This window comes from Parus major, chromosome 14 (assembly GCF_001522545.3).
Source record: "Parus major isolate Abel chromosome 14, Parus_major1.1, whole genome shotgun sequence".
NCBI lineage: Eukaryota > Metazoa > Chordata > Aves > Passeriformes > Paridae > Parus > Parus major.
The window spans coordinates 3,263,292-3,283,331 of NC_031783.1; the positions used below are offsets into that span (position 1 = coordinate 3,263,292).

General features: G+C 40.6%; 1 protein-coding gene across 3 annotated transcripts in view; it reads left to right on the forward strand.

Moving 5' to 3' along the window:
* RBFOX1 (RNA binding fox-1 homolog 1) overlaps positions 1–20,040 on the forward strand; it is a 1,108,850-nt gene that overhangs the window by 95,370 nt on the left and 993,440 nt on the right. For 2 of the 3 annotated variants that reach the window (XM_033517813.1, XM_033517814.1), the window contains exon 1: positions 11,322–11,345. The exons of the other annotated variant lie outside the window; for it this stretch is intronic. In XM_033517813.1, the coding sequence (XP_033373704.1) occupies positions 11,337–11,345 (9 nt within the window). In that variant the 5' untranslated portion in view covers positions 11,322–11,336. Of the gene's footprint in view, positions 1–11,321; positions 11,346–20,040 lie in introns of those variants that run through there. 3 annotated transcript variants of the gene reach the window in all.

Here is a 20,040-nt window from a genome sequence, read left to right on the forward strand (position 1 = left end):
ACCAGGACCCCCGAGGGCTCCAGTGATTTTTCCGTGCCATCTCTGCCTCTGCTTTGAGGTTTTTTGCATCTTGTGATGGTGTCACTGCCCCGGTGATTAATCAGAGCTGCTGTGAAATTCCTGGGGCTTCCTCCCTCATCTTTCAGGCACTGCAGTGTTCTGCAGGAAGGTTTTCCTCAGCTGCTTTATGGAATGTGGGATAGTAGAGAAGAAAAGCCCTAAAAAAGGGACAACTGAGAGTTCAGATGGGAATTAAGAAAAGAGGAATAATAGAAACAGAGAAAAATGAAAGTAGAGGGGATGGTGGTTTAGTTCTTCAAGTTGAGTTGATTATGAACAGGATATCTCAAAAACAGTTGCCAGGACTGGAGAAAACATCACCTCTTTATGTAAGAAATAACACAGACAAATTAGTCAGGGCTTTTTGGTTGTATTTTTATTGATAAATTTAGCAATATTATTATGTTTTATTAAAGTACTTTTACTGAGAGTAATAATGTATGTAATAGTCTGCCATTAAACTGTGAGAAATGACTAAAACTCTAATGAGACTTTAGTTTCCATGGATGCCCTTAAAAATAGAAGCAAAAAAGCCTTTCTGTCTTGTGAACTAAATCACTTTTGAGAGAGAACCTCAAAGCTGCTTGAATGACTTTTGATTTGAGAGTGCCAGATTAAGGGAAAGTAGAAAGTATGCAGGATTAAGAAGTCTCAAAGAATACTCCTAGGGAGAGGGAGGGAAAATGATCCAAATATATCAATTAAATGATGGCATTGTGTGCTATATCCTCATATTTGCAGGGATCAAGTGCGTGAGCTTAATCTGGTGTGAGCTGAGGTTGGATCCATCTCTGGATAAAAACCTCTGTGCCACAGCTCTGGCTGTTCAGTTGAGTTCACCTATCTAAAATATATTACTACTTCTATGCAGGCTTGAGGGTATTAACTCACTATTTGCTCTCTGTGGTTGTTCCCCTGTAACTAAAATTTGTTTCCTAAAATGTTCACAAAAAAGGATGAAGGACGACTGCTGGTAGAGACAAAGTAAATGGATTTTCTAAATGGCATTGCTTACTCATGCTGAAAGCTTTTGTGGCATTTAAGTGCTGACAGCTGATGTAAAAAATGGCCTGCAGGAACCAATTTTAAGTAACTCAAAAAGTAAGTTTGATACCTATCCCACACCTCTGAGTCTGTGTCACACTGATTAAATATTGCCCAATGTGGCAAGAAACGGTGTGGAAGTTTGCAGATCTGGTGTAGAAGAGAACTTTCAGGCAGGGAAATGGGTGCTGAAAACAAGGGGAAGGGATATTTGCAGACAGGCAGCATGAAATGCTCTGACAGGCACAAAGGTGATGTGCCATGGCCAAGGGCTCACCTGGCTCTGTGTCAGGCCTTGGCTGTTCCCCTCCTGGCTGATCCTGCTGTGGAATAATTCTGGGACTGTTCTCTTTTACAAAAACTTTATTCTGCAATCTTTGGTAGAGTTTTCACTCAATTGTTGTGTTTTACTGTGCTGAGACTCCAGGGCCAGGCTCCAAGTTATTAGTGGATTTTTCTCTTGCTGGTACAATTTTCAGAAGGTCCAAGCACAATGCAGGAGCCTGGGTACCCCTAACTTTTAGTAGGCTTAAAAAACCACCTATTTCAGACAATTCTACTTCTTGTTCACACTGGGAGTGTGTGATCAGATCCCCTCATGCCTGAACACATTAAGAGGAATTAAGGGTTTGATCCAAGTAATTAGCTATGCAATATGGGACCAGAAATGAAATGATTCTAGAGCTGTTCAGATCCTTTTGGAGAGCTGAATTTGAAGATGAAATCCTAAAAGGTTCAGAAGGCAAATCTATGTACTCTGCATGAACAGGAATATTTCCTTGGAGCCTCCCAAAGGACCAAGTTTACACAGGAATTTAATGGGGGGGATCTTGGTGAAATGATTCCTGAAACACAGGAGCCCTTTGTGATTACAAAATGTGTGTTCAAAATCCATTTTAAGCAGCAGACTTATCTTGCAGATGTGGCTCTGAGAGGCAGTCACTGTTAGTTTGCCATTTGATCCATGACTGCAATAACAAGGCGTGCATGGATTATTATGAACTCTCACTAATTGTCCAGCAGTTCTGGGAGCTACAGATCCCCACCCATGAAGATAATTGCCCATGTCACAATGAAAGATCACTGCAAAAGAAGCATTTCATGCCTTACATAGTCAATTAATATGTGATTTAAGGTACCATTGTTTGTACATGACTGTGGTACCACCCCAGGAAAGAATTGCACCCATTCAGTTAAAACAGGAAAATGCTTGGAATATTCCTTAATGAAGTAAAAGCTTTGAAAAATCTCTGCAAGTAGTTTCACTTCTACATAAAGAGGAAATATTTGCCCAGCTGATTTGTGGGTCTGGTCATAACTTTGGCATCACCAGCATCTTCCTGGTGCTCCTGGCTGGAATTGGCCAGCTGGGAGGATCCTGTGTTCTGCAGCCCCAGGCTGGAGCACAGCCCTGTCCCTGGAAGGGCTGGACGAGACTGCAGAGTGAGATTTGCCATTGCAGTATTATCACAGCTCATCTTTAGTTTACAGTTTATCCAAAAGGTGCTACCCAAAGGTCATTTAATCTCTGATTTATGGTTCAGGAAGGGGTACTAAGGAGATCTCTCTCTTTTTCTAAAAATGCAAAAGGCTGTTTCAGTCCTCTGTGCCTCCCACCCTTCTGCACCCCTGGGAGCAGCTGGAATGTGGGATGCTGACTGATTGCTGATGCCAGGGTCTGTTCCTCATCCCCCTGGGACAGCCCTGCTGTGCTGAGGAGGAGCTGCCATTCTAGTTCTGCTCTCTGGAGAATTCTGAATTCTGGAGAATTCAAAGGCTGCAAACATCAAAGCCTCCTGGGAAGCAATAATTTTGGACACTTGGCCATCAGATTTTTTTTTTAAAAACCAGCATTGAAAAGGCTGCTTTAAACTCCAGGTGTGTGTCTCTGATGTGGTCTTGCTAATTTTAATTGACTTTTCTAAAGTATTCCAGGTAAGGACACGTGTAAACAATGTAGAAACATTTGTATAAATACCTACAATATATAAACAGTATATTTGTTCTCTGTTTTAACATCTGCTCTTTCCAGTAGGGTGCTGGCCACAACATCAAATTGAATTTATTCTAAGTTTGAAGCAGGAATGATCCATGTGTTTTACTTAAACACAATCAATTATAGCAGGAAAACCAATTTAACAGTGAAATTATTTGTATTTCTGGCCACCTCTGTGGGTGGTGCTTTTTCATGTGGCTCTGTGGACAGTGAGGATGGGATGGCAGCAGACAGCAGGTTTGTCTTGTGGCAGTTTTCAGTGAGTGGAACTCTCTGAACACTCATTTGAGCATCACAGATCAAACACAAATTCCCACCTGCAGCACAGGTGAGCTGTGCCCTGTCCTTATTCCTGCAGCCTCAGGTAGGAGGAGGCAGCAGCAGAGTCCCCAAACAGAGATTTCAAACAGCAATTTCTCTCAGGTGAAAGGGACATTGGAAGATTTTTATCTCAGTTTTTGTCTTGGCATTGATGGATGATACTGGGGCCTATTTAATGTACAAACATGACAGGTAAATGGAATGAGAATGCAGAATGTGAATGACAATATCTGGAGAGATGAATAGTACAAGTTCTCTTTCTCTCCTGTGAGGTTTAGCTCACAGTTGATACAGCAACATGTCTGGTTCAATTGTTAAAGTTTAATGCTTCCAAACTTCTTTCTTCCCATCTGAGATCCTGTCTAATGTAAGATGTAACACTACTGCAGAATGGAATTACAGTCTCTTTGCTATTTTCCCACTCTTTGTCCCACATTTTCCCCTCCTTCTGTTTGTGTTGCACTCAGATTTTTGCTGCTGCTACAAAAATGAAATTAATCACCAATCTTGTCTGCAGCTGCTGGGAGCAAAGAGAACATAGAAAAGTGGGTTAAGGAGTGGATTTGGACTACTGTGATAAGGCAGTCCTAGCTATAAAATCACTGTATTTTTCCCTGTGGAATATCTTTGTAACTGTTCCTAATCTTTTATGACCTCTTTTGGCTTTTGCTTGTAATGAACTTTTGGTGTAAAAAAATTGCTGGAGCAGTTTTCCCTGCTCCCCACACTGCAGCTGGAGATGAATAAGACATTTCCTGCTTGTGTCACACTTTGTATCTAGATTTACTTGCAAAACCCACCTAAAAATGTGCTCTGTCAATATGATTATTTAATGGTCTGTGACTGACATTTCTGTAGCTCCCAGCACATGACCTTAACCCGTGCCCCAGACAAGCATTGCCCCAGATGAGCATGACATTTATAATTATAAAGGGTGTAATAATTTTCTGTTTTTTTTTTTTTTTTTTTTCCTTGAAGGGAGTGCAAAAGCTGAGCCCATTTCAGCTTGCAAAGTACATTTAAATCTCTGCTATCTGGAAACCTTTCAAATTGCTCAGTACTTTTAAAATAGTGTCAGCTCATTGTCAGGGCATGATACAGAAAGGAAAATTGCTGTCTCCCTGCTCTCAGCAGTATCAGACAAGCTTTCTGATTTAAGTATTCCATCTGAAATAGAAAAGTTAATCATAGGCCTGTTCTGCATCATCTCTTTCAAGCCAGGGTAAAAGCAGCGATTTTAGATATTATATTAGAGCTGATTTCATTGCTTGGAGTGGAAAAGTACAGAACCCATCAGCACCTATGTGTTTGGGTCTGTTGCAGGTGGTCATCTCACAATAACAGCAATTCCTGCTGCAGGTGTGGATGGACATCCCTGGCCCTGCCTGGGTTTGTGCTCTGTCCAGGGACAGCTCAGGATGGAGCTGACAAATCCTTGGAATTGTGACCTTTTCCCCAGGAGAAGCTGGCCTTGCCCTTTGACTCCTCTTTAGGCCTCTTATGGTCGACAAACCTGTGTGCAGTTTTAGTCTCTCAGAAGTTATTTTGTTTACTTTGTGTCAGAATAGAAGAGCCCCTGATTTGCCCATGGTTTAATAAATATCTGTGCTGTTTGTTGCTGTGGAAAACCTTTGGGGTGGCTCTTGTCACACACCAGGGCCTGCAAACACGAGGGGCAGGTTACAGACCTGACAGCACAGGGGATGGAGCCAAATGTGCTCTGCAGGCAGCTTTGGGGGAATTTGTCTGAAAATTGTGCCTGTTTGTGGAAACAGGGAAGCCTCTGTAGCATTTTCTCTTCATTTTAGTCCTGCTTGCTCTTATTTGGGGCTTCCTTGCGAGCCCAACCCTGTGACTGCTGGACTAATTGAAAATTCACCCCAGGACTGAAGGGTCTTTGGTCACATCAAATTGTTTTGTCAGGAAGAATTTTCTGTCTCTCACCCTTTTACCTCCATGATTTACACCAATGATTTACCTAATTTTATTATCCATAAATCATTCTTCCCACTGTGCTAACTCCAGGCCATTCTCACAGCTGCTCTGGTACCTTTAGGGGGATTTTTCCTTTAAGATTGAAGCCCAAAGCTCAGTGGGAGCTTTTTTGTACTGAAAAGTTCTTAGGGAATGATGGTTTTAGTGTGACCTGGGCCCAGGCTGAATCCCATGGGAGGTGTGAATTCTCTGCTCCTTGACCTGAATGCACTCTGGAGAGAGAAGGATGTTTAAACATCGTGTGATGAGGAAGAACACATTTTACATGAAACTTCAGTGTTTTCCATATCTTGTACACCTTTTTAACCTATGTTCAATCAGAAGCATTATCTTTGGAAATTCATAATGATTCCTTTGGGCCTGCTGTATGGATAATTCTGTGTGCTGTGTCTGAAATACGTGGTTTGCCCCAAATGCACAAATTTGGTTACAGCTCCTTGCTGCTTATCTGTGTTTGAGTTTTAATGATGTGGTGATGGGTTAAAATCCCCCAAACCATTCACAGTGTGGGCTGTGGAAACTGGCACTCTGCTACACACCATGTCTGATTTCCCAGGGAATAATGGGAATTCTTTTGTAGGCAACTGGCTGAAGGATTTCTGTATTCTCCTTTCCCCTTAGCACGGAGCTGCAGCTCTTTGGGAACATTTGTCAGCCAAGATGAAACCTGGCACTCTTCACTCCCACCCCCATGGATTTCAGGATCAAGCAGTCCCTGCTAAGGATGTTATTCTCATATTATTTTAAATCTGAAATGTTCAGCACATTTATGACTGGAGGTTGTAACTGGAGCAATGCTCAGTGGCTTATAGAGTGTGTACACAATATAAATTCCTCTAAACACTGATATTTTTTGATAAAGTAGGGATTGCTGCTTTATCAAAAAAATAAGGGGAATAAAGACAAGGTTTTAAACTTTTGAAGCCATCCATTTTATTTTGCTATCAGCAGTTATTCCTGCTTCAATTAATGGTGTTAATCATGGCCACGACCAGCTACAGAGGACACTTGTGTAACAAAGAAATCTGCCCCACCTCACCCTACCAATGCTGCAATTAAAAAATAATTATTAAAACTGTAAGCAATTGCACCTTTCATTCATGCCAATTTCTCACTTGACATTTAAGAATAATTTTTTTAATTGGGAAACAGTTTACCATAGAATGATGTGAGTGTTTAGAAACAGTTTGGATAGAAGTTTTGCCAGTCCTTTTGACTGCAGATGTATTCAATGGTTTTCTAAAAGGATTCAAGATGGTTTTCAAATATAATTTGGTAAAACTTGTTTCCTACTGTGTTCACAGACTGACAAAGAATAAGTGTTGTACAATGTAAACTTCTTTTTTTTCTTTTTTTAGGTTTGAAGTTTTTTCCCTGGTTCATTTTACATTTTAATGATGGGAGTCTTAAATAAATAGATAAACTGGCCCTAAAATACGCAGAGACAAAACTGTGCAAACAGATCAGAACCTAAACAGCTTTGGTGTATTTATTGCATGGGTTTTTTTTAGCCTACAGATTTCAGCTCTATTAATAAAACTTCACTGAATTAATAAAACAAAAAAACCCTTCATAACTTGTCTGTAAGAAGCTTATTTGAGGAAAACTTGTGTGCTGGGTTAGAAGGTTTCATGTGTGAGCTGTAGCAAGCTGCTGGCAGTACAATTCCTTGGCTTGAGGGCAGCCCAAGCCCTCCTGGATCCCCTGTGTGCAACAAGTAGGGAAAAGCACTTCAGGATCAGCTCTGAGATTGACTTCCAGCAATTGTGCCAAAAATTCAGAGTGCATGTTTTTTACAAAGGAGAAGTGTTGGGCATAATCCCAATCCTGAAGGAATTAATTTTATGGCATTTTGTGTAGTCAGGAATTCACTTCTTTGATCTCCAGACCACATACTTCCCAAGACTCTTTTGAGGTTTATTTTCTCTTTATTTGCTTTATATGTTGCTTTAAACAAGAAGAAGTGAAAATATATCATGGACCTTTTTAATATTTGTAATATCTCTGACTGCTGGCATGCAAGGACCTGTTAACCTTTAACAGGTTGTTGAAGGCAGTTTAGTGATGCTGGAGGAAGGAAAGGTAAAATGAAGGTAAAAAATGAAGGTAAAAATGAACCTCTGAAACTGGTCTGAGTTTTAGCACTGGTGTGAGCACCTCTCCTCACATGAATTTGGAAGTAGGAGAAACCATACCTGGTATTGCTGCAATTTCCAATCTAGCAATTGGAAATAGAGAAAAAAATACCACAAAAACAGTCCAGGTTCCACTTTTGCTCAAAATCTCATGTGGTTAATGGTCCCATGTGTATTAAAATGTAGCTAGAAAAGAGATGTTTGGTTTGACACCAGCTTTTGCTTATCTTCAGATTTTGTTACAGCTTAAACTGGGATTCACCATCCAGCTGCTAGTAAGGGCATCTCTTTCAGTGGATTGTGTCATGGAAGAAATTTAAATCAACAAATATGTTGATGCTTTATCCTTCTAAAAAAAAACCCCAAAAATTAACTGCCTAATACAGAGTTACCAAAAAAAAATGAATAAAAAAAAAGGTTAAGCTGGCTTTGTTGAATCCTCAGAAATATTTTCTGTACTCCTACTAGATAAGATTGAATCTTTGCCAAAGAGTTGAAAAAGTGAAGAAAATGGGTTTCCCAGTAGTGTCTTGCCTTGGGTAATGTTTTTTAAGGTTCATCTGAGAACACTGGATTTCAAAGATCCTCAGTAGACAGCTCTGACAAGGTGATAATCGTGCTCTCCACCGCTGTGATACCTCTGAGTTTAAGCCTGGTTTTACTCAGTGGAGTAAGGATGGTGTAAAGTGGCATTAGAGCCCTTTTCTGAATGGATGTACAGCTGAGAATGCAATGGTGTCACTCCTCAGAGAGCCAGGAAAGGCTGCTGCTCGGAATTACACAAAGTGCCATTATGCAGGAGGCAGCAGCAGCCTGCAGACTGTTGGAGGAACAGAAATTCCCCAAAAGAAAAATTACAAATCACAGAAGGAAAAAAAAATAAAAATAAGAAAGGATTAGAATAGATCTATTTAGAAATTGGATTTTAGGGTTTGTGCTGGTTCAGATGCTGTGACACAGCACTGGCAAAGCTGAGATGAAAATCACAGTGGGATCCCTGATAAGACCCTGGCACTGGAAATCAGGCATTAGTTACTGGAAAAGTAAACCAGGGTCTGAGGCCTAATGCCTTCAAATGACTTAATTGTAAATTAAAATTACCATCAAAGCAGATGCTGCATTCTTGTTTAGAGTGTTTTGTCTCATCCTGCTAACATTTGCAGTGTCCCCATGCATCTTGCTTTGTGCCACAGACAGGCTTAGACAGACAGCTTTCTGAAGAAGTGCAGCATTACTCTGGAATGGAAAAAATTCCATTAATTAAGATAACAAGTGAAAAATATTTTGATTACAGAAAGCTCTTTGGGAGCAAATTAGCAAACTGACACCGTATGGTGTCCACATTTTTGTGGTGTGGCCATATGGAAGAATTAGACACTGAACTGAGCCAGTGTTCCAATCTCATAGAGAGAAATTAAAACTTTGATCAGTTTGTAGCCAGCACTGCTGCCTCGTTGATGCACACAGACTCAGGAAGTCTGTGCTTGTGTCTGGGAGCTATGTGGATGAGTTAATTCATTTACAGAGCTGACAAATAGCTGTAAATGAATTTCTGGGCCCCAGCTGAGGCAGAAAGTTTATCTGCAAAGAAGGTTTATTAGATCTTGCAGTGACAGTGGAAGTCCCCTAGTGTGTGTCTAGCCCAGCTTGTTACTGTGCTGAAGGTTTATTTTGTTGCTTTGGTGCTGTACCTGCTCCTTGTGCAGATTTGTGATGATTACTGTAGATGGCAGCAAAAGCTAAATAAAATACAAGGATTTAAAGAATTAATTAAACCCCTCCCTCCTGCTGTCCTGAGTGTGCATTTTGTCTTGGTGCCTGCCAGCTGTTCTTGAGGATGGAAGCAATTATAGGCAGCAGAAGCCAAATTAAATTACATATTGAATTAAGGTTTCACTCATAGGCAGTTGGGGGGTTTGTGGCTGTGTTGGTTCTCGGTGTGTGCTGTCTCAGATACCAAAAGCCAATTTTAAAGCTCTCCTGATGGTCTCTGAATTCCCCCTTTTTTGCCTTTGTGTGCCATGATGTCAGGAAGGAGCAGCAGCAATTCTGACAAACGATAATGCCTCTGGGAGTATTTTATTTTTCCTCCTGTAATAAGTCTGCTGTTTGGTTTCTTTCATTGCAATTAAATTAGTTTCCTCTTTTATTTTTAATGTCCTTCCTTGCCCCTTTTGTGTGTTGGCTGCTCTCAGTTGCCACTTCCTTTCTGCTCAGAACACGTCAGGAAAAATGGTTTATTGTGCCATCAAGCTAATTAGCTGTTTAATAAGAGAGGATTTTCTCTTGCAATATCTCAGAATGCAGAAGAAGCACAGGACAGCCTCGGGACAGGCACTGGCCTGTTGGAAGTAGTTGCAGGATTTGGAATAGTGGATGGATCTTTAATGGGAAATGACTCCCAATGTTAAGCTTATTACACAAAGTAAAAGATGACTTTTAAATATTGAAAGGGCATAAAACCCAAATGATTATGGGTGAACTTGAGAGCAGGATTTAGGGGCAAGTAATAAATAATAAATGTGGCAAAAGGTCCATATGTGATTAGCAAAATTGCTTGAAAAGAGCAAGCTGTGAGAGCTGGGGGTCTGCACTCTTTGTTTTTACTCTGAAAACCATAAAACTCAATTTTCTGCATGGCAGACATTTAAAATTAGGCAAAATGTAGTGCATCAAAATGACCCTGTGCTTTTGAAATATTTCTGAAATCCCTTTAAAATGAAAAAGAAGGATGGCAAAGTATGGAACTGCTGTTTGACAATTGTGTTCAATATATGATGAAGGTGGGCACAAAGCTCTAGGTATTAAAGCTTATGAATGTATTAATGCACTGCTTTGGGGGAATTAAACTTTAATATTGATGATAAACCTTCCATAATAAAATGTGTGGAGAGTGAGAGTAAATCTCTCTTGCCAAGTCCCCAAACTATTTAAATAACTGCGTGCAAGCTGCAGCATCTCCTGAGATATATTATAAATGAACTTCTGCATACGAATGTACATTGTGCACAAAGTGGTTTTCCAGCTGCCCTGGAAAAGAGACTGTCCCAAATGACTGTATTTCGTTAAAGTGATTGATCTCTAGCATCGATTCCACAATATTTCTCTCCAGATACACATCATTCACTACCCAGAGTGCAGCCCCGTGGGACATTCCCTGTTGACTGCTTTGAAATGGTGTGAAATTTCTGCACTGGGTTTTTCTGCCAGCCTGATGTTGTTATTTTTAGATAACATTATGGAAGAGAGATTGTAGTGCTTTAAAATATGAAATGCTGGGGAGATAGAGGAAATTGTGAGTTATGGTGATCTGCAGTGTAGCAGCAGAGTATTGAACAAGTATGTCTGGAAAAAAAACCCCAAATTCGTGCTTCCCATCAAGCTGGAGGAGGAAAATGTCATTTTAGAGAGCCACTGTGGAAAGTGAAGCTGTTCTGGAAGTTGAACTGCATGGAGCTGACATCCAGTCTGTTTATTTCTTTCCTACCAGAGTACAGGAATGTAAAATTTGCCTTTAGAAGAGCTTGTGTGATGAACTCAGCTGTACAAACCTGAGGAACAGTTAATGACTCGAGCAGCTACACTCATCTGCTGATCTTGGGATGTTGCACTGCCACTTTAGATCTGTATCTGCAAAGTGGAAGAGAACTTATGGCAGAGCTGCAGCTTTCAGAGGGTGTCAGCAAAACCTTGAGGAAAACAAATCTGCTCTTTGTTCTTTGCCCTGTTTACAAGGTGGGAAGTTTTAGGAGAGAGTCCACCGTGCTTCCACTTGTGGAAAATTCATGAAGAAGGTAAGTTAAAGCAGGAGGAAATTCTGGAAGCCAAACCCAGATATGTATCAGACCTGAAAAAAGAGCTTTCTGCAGATGGTTGTCAATAGCAATAACACAGAAGTGAAATGTTCAGCTGCTACTCTGGCAGCTTTTATTTCAAAAGCTTCACTAAAAAGTGTGGCTTTGTTTACTTTGGTGTCTTGGATTATTGCAAGTATTTTATATTTTCAGTTCCTGTAAGTGTGGTATCTTCTGGTACCTGTAACAAGCTGAGCTGTGCAGTCACCAAAGGATTCCTAGCACTGTGTTAACCTGGAAAAACTTCTCTCTGTGATTAATTCACTTTTTGGGAGATGTCCTAATGACCTTCCAAGTCACCAAAATGGCCATAGGAACACGGCAGCCTTTTCATTTATACTTTTACAAAGAGAAAGACGTTTTTTAATCGTGATACTGGAAGAAATATTTTTTAAAATTTCTACTTAACAGGAAATCCTTATGTCTGATCAATTCTGGGCATTTTGAAGTAGTCATTGCTGCTTCTAAAGTTAATCAAAACTTACTGCTGTGTAAGAAAAATCAATGGAAAACAGATTGAGATCATATAAGAATAATTCAGCTGCAGGGCCTCTCTAGTTTCACCCATCAATAAGCAGGAGCTTGAGTGCTAAAAGTTTCATGTGCCCTCCTGATGTCTTTATTAATCACCTGAGTGCTAAATCCTCCCATTTACCAAACTTCATGGATCTGTTTGCAGTTACAGGGTGGGGGTTTTGTGATGATTGGGACATAAAATTTTGCCTACAGGATCTTTCAGGAATTTCAAGATGTTTTCAATGCAGATGCAGCGAGTTACAATTAGATCTGGTTGGAAAGGACACTTGGGTTGAGAATTCATTGTGGGCAAAAAGTGCAGGGAAGTTTCCTAAAGGTGTTTCAGTTCCATTTGAACAAACCCTGAAACTTGAGTTTTGGTCTCTAGTATACAAAGTTATATTCTGCATTTATATAATTGTAGTCTTTATTACTATATAAAGAATATGCAATTATAAAAAAAAATTAATGTAAATATCAAGTATATATGATATAATAATTGCAATTGTAAATGTAGATATGATATGAAATATTCTCCACATATACATATTTTTAGTCTTTTTTTTTTGCTGTTAAGCACATTATAAAATAGAGTGGTTAAAACATTAACCAGAAATCGCTGCTGAGTCATTTATGGTTAGTGGCAGAACTGGAAGTGTGCATTGCTTTGACTTTGTGGCATGTCTGCAGCCATTGTCATTGCAGGCAAATAATTGGCAAAGCCATCTGTTCCAAATGCAGGCTGAACCTCTGCACTGTGGCTTTGGGCACAGTTAGACAGTTATTGACTTGGGAAGATGATTGAAAACAGGATTTGCCTAATACACAAATTACTGTCCATTAGGTGATTATTTTTTGGTGCTGTCGACCTTTTCCTGCACCTCTCCCTATATTTGTAGGAACACTATGCTGGAATTTAAACAAACATTTGATGGCAGGCTGTGAAATTCCTCATCAGCTCTCAGTGTTTGTCCTCCCCAGCAGCTTCCCATGAGTGTGGTTGGCATGGACCACATGCCAGAGAAAAATACGTTACTGCTATGGAAAAATTAAATTTATTTCCCTCTTTTCTTTAGGATACGTTTTATTCAATCACTCTGGAAACAAGGTAAAGCTGTAGTTTGCTTTTAATCTGAGGAACTTGTAATTTCTTCTGACTTCATTTGTTTGTGCTGAGGACAGGCAGAAATTGTTTCTGTTTGGGTTGTCCCTGTGTTCCCACTGGTCAGCTGGAACCAGGCTGCCCAAATGTCTGTAAAATAGAATTGATGTCCTGATTAGCTGTAGTTCAGAAGGAATCTTGTGTCCTGTTGGACAAAGAAAAAGGAATTATAGCTTTTGCCTATTTATAAAAGTACTCTTCATATTTAGCAAAGGATTTTGGGACAGTAAAAATAAATTTACTTAATATGCCCATTTAAAAATGGTTATTCTTGAAATTGCCCTAATTATTTAATTTTAATTATTTTAGGAAACAAATGGTCTTTTAACTCTGCAAGCAGTGAACAATCAAAATAGGTAAATACACAGATATTTGCATGCATTTTCCTGTGCATATCAATATGTCACAAGAGCCTACTCAGTGGAGTGAAGCAGCATCTTTGTAGTCATTAAGAACCACTAATGAGTGGTTGAATAATGATAATTCTAAAGACCTATTTACCTGATAGATTTTATGGTCCTGATGGAACTATCAGAAGCTAAATAACAAAGATTTTAAAATGTCCTAAATATTTCTAGAAGACCTAATTGTTCCTAAGGAGCTCCATTTACAGTCAGCCTGGCAAGCTGCATTTGAGTATTTGTAGGAATGAATAATCTATTTCTGATGCATGGCATGCAGCAGCATGGCACCCTGCAGCTGTGGAATAGAAAAAGTCAGGTAAAGTGAAGCTTTCTTTAATCAAAAGGGAGAAAAGGCAGGTATGGCTCCTGCAAGGACATGATTTAGATGTTGGTTTCTTTACATTCTCTTGGCACAGAAGTTGTGTGTCCAGTTAAGCCCAGCCCAGGCAGAGGTGAGTGTGTTCAGCTCCTGTTAAACCAAGGAGTGAAATATCCTGAGGTTCTTCATCCAGGAAGGTGGGGAGGTCTGTATTAACTCAAAATTTCTGAGAAATTTCTAATAATTTCTCATTTTCTGTTAGTTTAAGGTACTAGCAGATGAGTTTAGCTTTTTCATAGTGTTTTTTCTTCCAAACCAATTTAATTCCCAGCTCCCAGTGGCCCATCCTGCCCAGCTGGGGCTGGAGGACAGGCATCTGTCCCTAGTGCCCATTTCCAGTTCATCTGCAATAGCATTTTCAGGAGTTTGGTTTCTCTTCACCACACAGCCTGAACCTCTGTGAGAGAGAATCCATGTTAAATATAAGGATCACTGGGGCCTTGATGCATTTTCCAAAGCCAGGTCCATCCAGGTAAGTGCCTAGGAATGTGAATGCTGCCTTTTAAGAACATTTTCCCATGCTTAGGAGTTTTTCCTCTTCAGTTACAGATCTTTATCTTTTAAAACATAAATCATTAAATAGATCTCCACTCCCATGCCTATTGCTTGAAACTGTGTATTAATTTCCACTTTTTACTTTTGTAAGACAGGAGAACTTTTGAATTTTATTTTTTAAGGAAATGATCAGTGAGTACCACATGAGAGCTGAACTCTGCAGTGACACTGGCAGCTCTCCTGGCATGGCTGGGCAGCTGCTGTGCTCTAGCAGATGCTTGTTTTACCAGATTTAGTCTCCCTATTGTTTTCCCAAGCTCATTATTCTACCTGCAGTCTGTTTCCCTTTGTGCTGACACGATGCAAGGTGAGGATCTGTGCCAAGCACAGCAGAGCTCAGGTTCCTGTATCCCAGCCCCCTGACTTTGCTGCTGCTCAGGCTTCCTGACACAGCTTCACTTCGGTACCTGCTGGCTCAGAAGACACCTGAGCAGGAGAAATGTCTGGTTTTCACTTCCAACCAAAGAAATATTTTCCTTGATTTGTAACGATGATGGTTAAATAGGTGAAAATATTCATCGTGCAACAAAAGAATTCTTTTGTTATAGCATGGATATTTTGTTTTTCTCAAACTGTGCTACTAATGAACATAAAGTTAAAAGATGTTTGGCAAAGACACCTTTAAGAAGTCACTGATTTTACTACAGAACACATCTAATTTTATTGAGCTGGAAAAGACAGTTCATTAGGGAAACAATCCATAATTTGAAGTATATTTCATTTTAGTTCTATGATTTCTTTTCCATGTTCTAAATTTCCAGTGACTTTGGTTATCCCTTCAGCCTTGCAAAGGTGACCAGGCTTTAGAAGATGAAGAACTCCCTCATGTGAATGCCAGCCCTGTGTTTAACATCTGCTGCTCTTCCACAGATAAAACTCTAGGAACAGTGGTGTTAGGTACAGATTAGGTGTGTGTGGAGTCCAAATAACAGAGTAAAAACTGCAGATGCTATGAATAGAACAAGCTAAGGCAAGTACAGGCTTCTCTAGATCTCATTATACAGGAATAGTCTCCTCATTAGCTCATTTGACTCAAGTATTTCTCCTGCTGGGTTGCTATTTTTGGGTTCAAAGTGAAGAAAAAAAGGACAAATAATGTGTTTGCTCTTTGCTGCCATTAGTTGTTAATGATGTTTAGAGAGATATTTCCACAAATATAGCCCGTCTGCACCGGTGTGAGTGCATTTCCATCTGTATCAGCAGCAGTGCTTGTTTGCTTAGAGTGGAGTGGGAATGAGGAACTTGACATTGGAACATGCAAGGAGTGTTTTGCTGTGTCCTTCACTCAGAGAATCCCTGTGGCTCAGCAGTCCTGGACACATCCAGGATCTCTGTGCACAGGGCTGGGAGTAACAAACTACACTGGGAGTTGGTAATCTGAAAGAATGACCAGATTCTAAATTTTGCAGCTGTCTCTGGTTTTATGGCCAGCTGAAAACTCTGCATCTGAAGGCAGCTGCAACTGGGAGCCAAAAGCTGCCATCTGTGGTTGTGCTTTCCAGGCTTGAATTAAATAACCAGCTCCTGAAAGCTGAGTAAAGCTCATCTATGGGAGTTTTGAAATGACCAGTTGTGCTCAGGAACAATTCTCTAGTCCTGAGAGCTGGCTTGCCTAGGTGTGCATGTGGTTAGAAATAAAGAGGTATGGAAATCCTCTAAGGTTTGATCCATCAATGCTGAAATATCCCAAAAGCAAAGAGGTCTGTAAATACGTCTGCATATCTGTGTATGAATATTAATGATTCAGGTGCTACTCTCCAAAATTGTTGAAAAAGTCAAGATCTTTCACATTCATCCTCACCTTCAATTCTTGTCAGGCATTGTCTGCCCAAACTTATGTAAAATAGCAACTTTTATTCATTGTATTATTGTGAGTTAAGGCTGAAAAAGCAGGGGTTGCTGAGATTAAGGGAGAGGAAAACCTCTGAAGCTGTACTGGCAGTCTTTAGATGCAGGAAAAGTTGCTGCAGAGACTCAGGCAATGATGATAATGCAGATCCACAGGGAAAAGAGCAAATGGTAATGGGCTTAAATTGTAGCAAAAGAGATTGAGATTTAGCATTAAGAAAAGCTTTCGAAAAGAAATGGAATAAATGACTTGGGGAAAGTGGAGTTTTCATAACTGAAGGCTTTTAAAACCAGGTTAGATGGATGGCCCTAAGGAATGACTTGAGTTGTATATCCTGCTTTTTGAAGTTAATTAACTGTCTTATTCTTCTGGCTCCTATTTCATTTTCTTTGATGCTATTTCTTTCTCTTTGTGAATGTTTTAGTGTTCAGAAAAAGTTCTTGGTCAAATGTACAACCAAAGGAAAACAGTTTATCAAAAACATTGTTTTAAATGGCAGTAAAGCCCCTAAGTATTTTCCTCTTTACTTATTTTCATTAAATAATGAAAGTCAAGTCAGCTCAGTTAAGTCTTGCTCTGGAAATTCCAGGTTTGTTTACTTTTTAATGAAAAAAGAAAAGCTCTAATTGTAAACTAGGTGCAGGAAACTCCTGTTGCCCATTGCACTGCTGTTAACCTCCCTACATCTGGAATGTAGAGCAGGCTTTTGAAAACCTTGGACAACCGGTTAATTATGAGGAAGAAGTTGTTGTGAGCTTTTGTTGAAGGCTGGCTGTGATCACCAGGACACCTCTGTAATTATCCTGGAGCACCCCTTGGATCAGGAGCCTGCCCTGGGCTGGGCAGTGTGACAGATGTGTTTAAAGTGAGCACACTCCTGTCACATCAGCTCTCGCTGCTGCTGAGGTTCCAGCTCTTCTGGCAGCAGTTCCTGGTGCTCCTGCTTCACTCCCTGCTCTCCCAGGGCTGTGAATCCCTGCTCCAGGGTGCTTTCTCCAGCTCCTGACCCAGCAGCAGCTCCAAAGCTGCAGCACCTCATCCCTGGATGAAGCCACACCTGGGACTGCAGGTGGCAAAGCAAAAACAAAGCACTGGGGTTGTGGTGCTTGAAAATAAAGGTGATTTCCTTTCCAGGACAGGGGAAGGGTCTTGATGGGGAATATGAGTATTTGTGTTAGTTAAACACTGCAATTGCATCTTGTTCAGCTGTGAGAGACACACTGCTGAGTCACTCCTGATTGCTTTATGCAGAACATGCTCTGCCTGTGCCTAAGGAGGGTTATTAAAGACTGCTGAGTACAGAGAGCTTTAACAAAGAGATCTCAGAGTAAACACTGACATTTGTTACTGCCTCTGTTTAGCACTGCTGAAGGTCCCTGGGAACTTGGGAAATTGAGCTGTCAGATCTACGAAGATGAAATGAAACTTTGTTCTATGGCTTCAGTCCCTTAGGAAAGTTTTTCAGGTCATTTAGCATCACTACTGTGAGGAGAGCTTATTATTATTTTCCTAAAAATTATTCCCTTTTGTTGATAAATGTAGAGTGACAGCTTGGCATTGCTATTAGCCCATTTCTGTTTGGTTAAGGCAGTGCCTGAAAGACTGACAAGGCATTTTGCAGGCAGCTTGCCTGGTCTGTGGGCAGGACAGGATGACTGATGGGTGTCAGATGGAACCACAGCACCAATTGACTTGTAAGTTGTAGTTAAGCACATTCACAGGATGACTTGGCAAGAAAGCACAAAATGTTCTGGGAGGAAGATTCACTTCTCACTAGTTCCAGGCTTAAGCATAGCTGCTGTTTGAAAAAGAGAGAGATTCAGGGAGATGATGAAATGAGAGTGAAACCAACTTTTGACTCTTTGGAACTCTTAGACTGGGCCCTGCCTGAGATTTTGTCAGTCTAATCTGCAAGGAGGAAAACCTCAGTGTTTACAGAATTCTTCTTAACACTTTATTTGGATTGCTGCTCTAATGAGTTTTTGTAAAATGTGTATACTGTATTGCCAAGCAATTTCAGAGATATAAACGTGGGCTGTTTAAAACACAACAAATTTCCACCCTGAAAATATTAGCTGTGAATAAAAAAAAAACAAAACCCAAAAGGCTTCCAAATTTTCATAGTGATTTTCAACTCCATGACTATGGGCATGGAAAGGGCTCTCTGGGGATTTAAGGATGGAACAGCTCTGATCAATGTTTGGCTCTCAGAATTCCATGTTGTATGAACCTGAGGGAGGAGGGAGCCATCACTGCTCTGCTCAGTGTTTTGGAGTTATTCCTGTTGTGCTGGGAATCCAGTTCTGCAGGTTTTTCTGTCCCTCATCCCCCTCCTCCCCCAGCCATGCAGGCAGAGTGGGGAGGATTCTGATCTCAGCCTTCCCTGCAGCGAGAGCAGAGCTGGGAAGATGGAGCTGCTCTCTGCACAGCCCTGGGTGATTAAAGACTAAAAATGTAACGTAGGCTTAGCATTAAATTCATGTTTACACCTTCAGGCAGCTGCACTGAACATTGGCTCTCGGAGTTGCAGTGCTTATCAGTACTTTTCTGAATATAAAGGGGTATTATGGCTTCTGCTATCAAGCCCCACAATCTGCATGCAGGATTCTTTTCCTTTAAGACGATAATCTCTTTTCCATTGCTTCCTGAGGAGTGAAAGAGTGAAGGCCAAAATCTGAAATGTGCCAAAATCCACTGCTCCTCTGGACACACAGCAAAAAAGAGTCACTCTTTGTTACAGGGGTGTTATTTACAAGCTGACTGTTGTTAATGGATGCTTCACTGCATGTAAAGAGAATAGTTTTCTTTGGGACATTAATTTTTGACTCTGTGTCCATTTTACTGAATGTCCTTTTCACAGAATCACAGAATCTCCATGTTGGAAAAGACCTTCAAGGTCATGGATTCCAACCCAGCCCTAACACCTCAACTAAACCACGGCACCGAGGGCCAAATCCAGAGGGTGACTCCACCACCTCCCTGGGAAAACCATTTCAATGCTTTATCACCCATTTTCTGACAGCCCCAGCCAGTGCTCCTGCCAAACAGCGAGCTCTAATACTGCTGTTAACTACTGCTTATTTATTAACATTTAATTAGATGCCATTTGATTTATAATCCAGTGACTCTAGTTTAAGAATCAGTAAGCCTCAGATAACAGACCAGGTCCCAGGTAGAGAAACTTCCCACATGAATTCAGCTTTAGTAAATAACCAGGGAGCTGGTTCAGTGTTTGAAAGAGATCAAAACAGCAGGAGCCAGCACTGGCTGCAGGAATGTACCTGCTGTGGGTAGGGGGATGTTCAGACAAGCAACAGGAGATATAAAACATAGTTAGTTCATCTAGATCTGTTTGAATTTCAGCTATTTCCTGTGGCTATGCAGAAGCAGAGAGGTTTGCAGTGACTGGAGGCTGCAGTGTTGTCCTGCCCAATGCTGAATTTCAGCCCTAGGCAGAACAAGGCCCACATCATAGCCCACATTTATTTGAAACAAGTATTCAGCCTGTTCTCCTGATGCTGGCAGAGCAGACCCTGTAGCTGGACTTGTGACTGTCAGAGGCTGTGCATGAGCTGTGGGGTGGGAATGCTCAGCTCTCTGTGCAGGCTGGCTGCTGTAAGCTGGGGCTGATGTCTCTTTCCCTTTTCCTCCGTTTCCATGTTGGACACTGTCGTGGTTTAAAACCAATAACTAAGAAAATTATTTATTTCTTGCTGTGAGATATGGATTAGAACAAGAGCAAAACAGGCATAAAACTTAAAAGGAATAAA